The sequence below is a fragment of the Octopus sinensis genome, linkage group LG1, assembly GCF_006345805.1.
Source record: "Octopus sinensis linkage group LG1, ASM634580v1, whole genome shotgun sequence".
In the NCBI taxonomy this organism is placed as follows: domain Eukaryota; kingdom Metazoa; phylum Mollusca; class Cephalopoda; order Octopoda; family Octopodidae; genus Octopus; species Octopus sinensis.
In genome coordinates this window covers 91,664,539-91,669,928 of record NC_042997.1, presented here as the reverse complement: position 1 = coordinate 91,669,928, position 5,390 = coordinate 91,664,539, and the positions used below count along the sequence as shown (strand labels likewise).

The 5,390-nt window shown below is 34.8% G+C and overlaps 1 protein-coding gene and 1 long non-coding RNA gene across 2 annotated transcripts in view; both read right to left on the bottom strand.

The window, feature by feature from the left end:
• Positions 1-720: 720 nt before the first annotated feature.
• Positions 721-1,463, bottom strand: LOC118763386. The gene is made up of 2 exons (XR_004999134.1): positions 931-1,463; positions 721-878 (listed from the first exon to the last, which is right to left on the bottom strand). It is a non-coding gene; the product is annotated as an uncharacterized LOC118763386 (long non-coding RNA).
• A 147-nt stretch (positions 1,464-1,610) lies between these two features.
• The window catches only part of LOC115209933 (dynein heavy chain 10, axonemal-like), a 188,621-nt gene continuing 184,841 nt past the window's right edge, over positions 1,611-5,390 (bottom strand). Inside the window, 2 exon segments of the mRNA XM_029778568.1 lie at positions 1,611-1,876; positions 3,592-3,737. Coding sequence (XP_029634428.1) covers positions 1,730-1,876; positions 3,592-3,737 — 293 coding nt within the window. The 3' untranslated portion in view covers positions 1,611-1,729.

Genomic DNA, 5,390 nt, shown 5'->3' with positions numbered 1-5,390 from the left:
CTTGTGAGGTTAATAAAATGAAGTACCAGCCAAGTGTCAGGGTCAATGTAAATCAACTTATGACTCCACCCCACTCAAGTAGATCAGTAGAGCAGACTTATAGAGCCTGGTAGGCAAACTAGTGATTGAAAGGAATGTTTGTTTACCCTTTACTCTCTTTTACTCTCTCACTTGTTTCAGTCATTTGACTGCTACCATGCTGGAGCATTGCTTTATTTTTTAAGCCTAGTACTTATTCTATCAGACTCTTTTGCCGAACTGCTAAGTTGCAGGGATGTAAACACACCAATACTGGACATCAGGCAGTGATGGGGGACAAACACAGACACACACATAGATACACACACACAGACATACACACACACACACATATACAACAGACTTCTCTCAGTTTCCATCTATCAAATCCACTCATAAGACTTTGGTCAACCCAAAGCTAGCTATAGTAGAGTGTGCCATGCAGTGGGACCGAACCTTGAACCTAGAACCATCTGGTTGGAAAGCAAGCTTCTTACCACAGCCATGCCTGTTTTGTTTTTTTGTTTGGTTTTTTTTTTGCATTTTTTGTTTTTTTCTTTTATTTTCAAACTTAGAGATGTTAGAAGCAAACAAGAAGTATACAAAGGAACATAAATGAAATCAGCACCATTTTATAAGGAAATTAATATATGCAACTAAATTGTAGCTGGATGGTAGCAGTACTATTAACAATAACATAGATATAGTAATCATTACTTTTATTCAATTCATATGTTAGTATCAAAAATACTGATAGAACAGAGTTTATCTTACATCACTTACACAATAAATAACAAAAGGCACAAGACAAGAGGTAAACTCTAATGTGGTCACTTAACTTACTAGAAACAGTCAAATTTCTGAGCTAAAAATTTGTCTTTTTAAAAAAAAATACATTAGATCATGTGTCACCAGATACACATTGCCATGTAAAAAGAGATAGGATGGTTATGGCTTAGAAAGCCTTTGATCATAGGTCCACCCAATAAAAGCTAACCTGGAGCTAAACGATAGAAACATAACAAAATGTGTAGTATAAAAAATCATGAAGCACATATTTCATTAGTTGTGTGTACAAAAGGCCTACATCAGAAATAATTTGATTCAACTTTGTAAACTTTTTGTTACTTTCGTTGTTTTACTCTGATTAAACAAACTCATGATGAAAGATCATTACCAACCCATCTGAAAATATATTATCCAATGTGTCATTCGTTTTTTTTTTTTTTGAGATGGCAGAGTTTGATCTGAGGAAAATTTGACTGTTATTTCTAGCACATCAAATGACAACAGTCTCCCTGACTGCAGTTACTTGTAACCATTGTATGTTGAGGTACCTCTGTAAGAGAGAGAGAGAGAGAGAGAGAGAGAAAGAGTGTATGTATGTATACTTACATATATATTAATGTGTATATGTATAAGAATGTATGTATGCTTATAATTAATGTATGCTTATATAATTAATGTATGCTTATAATTAATGTATGCTTATAATTAATGTATGCTTATAATTAAAGTGTGTAGTTATGTGTGTATAAGTATATATATATATATATATATATATATATATATATATATATATATACATATGTGTATATATGTAAATGGGAAAATAAATGTAATGTAATATGAGTGTGTGTTTGTGAAAGAATTCATGTATATGTGGTAGCTCTCTTACATGTACATGTTTGTTTAAGATATGTAATGTAATTCAGTCAGTGTTTAGTATGAGACATACACCTTGTAATACCCAATGGCTGATATGTTCTGTTGTAGCCAGATCTGCCTCAAATACAAGGCCAACACCCATGGCATTACGACGTTGAGACGTAACATATACAGGCGTCCTGATAGTGTTCTGAAACAAAATGAGAAGCCTGTTATTCATCATCATCATCATCATCATCAACAACAACACAATCGCCATCATTATAATTCTCATCATCATAAATTCCAACATTATTAAAGCAACCAACAACGACACAACCTTTGTCTTCATCAGCGTCATCATCATCATAATACAGCCATCAGCATTGTAATTTTTGTCACCAACTTACCATCACCGACACAAACATCATCACAAAATCGCCACCACCACCACCATCATCGCCATCATCATCATCATCACTATCAATACAACTACTACAATCCTCATAATTAGTTTAAACAACATAGATTAATGATAGTCCTGACTGATGTAATGATTCATGTATTAATCCAGCAGATAATTAGTGCAGCATTGTCCTTTTGATAAATCTTACTTCTAACAGTAAATAGATATCTGGGAAGTCCCGGTGTTATAAGCAAGAGAAACTTCTGCAATGAGAATTGTTTTGCTACCTTGTTGTACTGGTTGCTAAATCCTCTCATGGGTCACTAGCAGAAAATTGAATGGTGGTGGTGGTGGTGGTGGCGGCAGTGGTGGGGGCAGTGGGGGCCACTAACAGCGGCGGCAGCAGCAACAGCAGTATCAAAGATATCAAAAACTATTTTCAATGCTTCTTTTGAAACAACAAGAACATTCAATCAAAACAACATTGATTGTTGTTATTACTGCGCTCCAGGTTGGTCCAGGTCTAACAAGTCTATGCTCAAAAGCATTACAACCATGACTCTGCTGGGGTTTCTCCCCACCCCCAAGTGTAGCACCCTCAAAGACAACATTATCCAAGTCATTCTTTTCCAAAATGGTTGTGTGAGCTAAAAATAGTTTGACTGCTATTTCTAAACAGTTTAGCAACCATCTAGAACAGGAGTTCTCAGCCATATTTTATCTATGGACCTCTTTGATTGCTATTTTATTCTGGTGGAAATCTATCACCATTCAGTGTTTAAAAACTAGTTTTATAGAATGCTATTTATTAATGTTTTCACATACTAACTTGTGTAGGTTGAACCATCTAAAATGTTAGAGAAAGAAACCTATCTGTTTCTTGCAATACATACCAATACATACATCTAAAGCAAAATTTTGTCAGAGGCCCTTGAAAATCCTAGTGGATCCCTAATTTACTATTTTGCTGTGTGGACCCCCAAAAATCTTATATGGACCCCGGTAGAGAACCACTGATCTAAAAGATCACTTATTAGTTTGAAACAACAGTGATAAGACTTAAAGATGATATATTTCTTAGCCCCTTTTCAAATGAGTTAAAAGAGTATCAATACATAGCTATGTCTAATTCTACAATGGTCATCAAACAGCAGAATCAAAGCATAAAATTTAAAAGATAAAACAAATATAGTGAGTTGGCTTAAACAGATGTTCCAGCCTAATTACTTTCAACTCACGCCAGTGAGACTGAATTTCCCCTTTGAGTCTCCAAGATTGATAGAATGAGAACTAGTAATATTCTGACTCAATTCAATTGACTTAACAATATGCGAAATGAAGAGAAGGAATCATTATCATAATGGGGTGAATGGTTCTGTAAATAGACATTATTATATGGTTTGATTTGATATCAAGTGTTCTTACTATCAAATGTTTCAATAAATGATTTTAAAAAATATGATGTAATAATGTAATATATCTTCTCAGACGTTTTACCTGCAGATATATCAATAGTTTACCTGTAATTTTAACTTGTGACTTTCAATAGGAATAATCTTCAAAAGAGGTAATTCTTGAACCAATTGTTTAGGCTTTTGACGAATAAGGCATCCTTTCTCTAGATCCCAGCCTGCGCCTTCTAGATAAAGTCCATACACATAACAACCTGTGGATAACAGTTGGATAAATGACAGAAAATTTAATTTTTTTATGTAAAGAGAGAAACATTTTCTGGGAAAAATTCTAAGATATTCTGCTATAACTGACAAGCAGCACTCCTCAACAACTCCGTAGCCTTCTCTCCTCAGTCAATTTTCCAGATTATCCTTACAGTTTCAGCCAGTTTGAGATTGTTCAAAGCTGGCTGGCCCCAAAAATCTAAGCTAAGAGCATTAAATATTTTAGGAGAAAACAAGCAAATGCATACGACCTCAAAGACAAAAAAAAATAAAAAAAGAAACAGAAAATGTCAATAATCTGGAAACTTGACTGAGGAGAGAAGGCCATGAATGACCTATTCTTGTTTTTTCCTGTCCGTCTTTTTATTGTTTTTCTTGTCCATCTTTGTATCATCTATCTGTCCAGATGTTTCATTGTCATCTGTTGCATTCTTGTTCCATTTTTTTGATTTATATATACATATAGCGGCTTACATACACTTTTGCTCACCTTGTAAGTATGTATCTAAATTCTGTGTGACTCTTTTACTCTTTCTTTTAGTCCCCCTCATTCTTTCTTTCCTCTTTTCTTTTTCTCACTCACCCTCTCTTACATTTCTTGGCCTTCTCTTTTTTTAATCTACCTACTTTTCCTCATTTATCTCCCTTGTACCTTCTCTATGCCCTTTTGAATTTCTTTCTCATTATCCCCCTAATTCTTCAATCCCTCTGCCCCCTACCTCTCTCCTTTCCTTCCACATGACCGGTGTTCAGCCAAGCATGATCTTTATTTCTTGGCTCGACTGCCATCCACGAAGCATCTCTTATGTTCCTGTCTCATGACTTTCACCTCTTATGTTCATCTCCTATGTTCCTGTCTCAAGGCTTTCATTCTACACATGCCAGTAACTTGATTCGTTTCTATTAGTCAAAAGACATCTGTTGTTATTTTCTTGTTGTTTGTATTTGTAATTGTGTAACATTTTCTCTGTTTTTTTTTGTTTGGTTTTCATTATTTTGCCTTTGTTGTTGTACACATTCACTTGCTTTCTCCCAAAATGCTAAGGTATATTAAGATCAATCCAGATGGCCTTTGAGTGGTGCAGTGTATCACTTACAGAACACATACTAAACAGCAAAGAGAGAAATGGGTGCATTGCATATATACTCAACAGTGAAAGTAATAACATCATGAGATTAGATGTACTTCCATGTGAATCAAGGATGGCTTGACTGACCTTTTTAAACAGATACTTGGAGAAGAAATACTCCTGAAAGCATCAGAAAGTTCTGCATTGGTACATATCCTGCAAGTTAGAGAATAACAACATTGACAGGAATAGTAGCCTCTCCTGAATCTACAAGATGTATCACATCTTACCAGAAACAGAAACTAGCTATTAAGTTTCTAATCAACAAAAGCGATAAGGATGCCTCAGACTTCCAACATTGTGTTAGAAAATGTTGACAGTACCACACTGATATGGAAAACATCACCCATATCATCAGCAAAATTTTTACAAGATACTACTTTCCCATGAGACCCAACATTATCACTAAAACCACTTACAGTGCTATATATTTGGAGGAGTATCTTGATGGCCATACCAAAGGCACACCAGAACCAGAATGTTACAGTAGATTTAAAAATATAGAATACA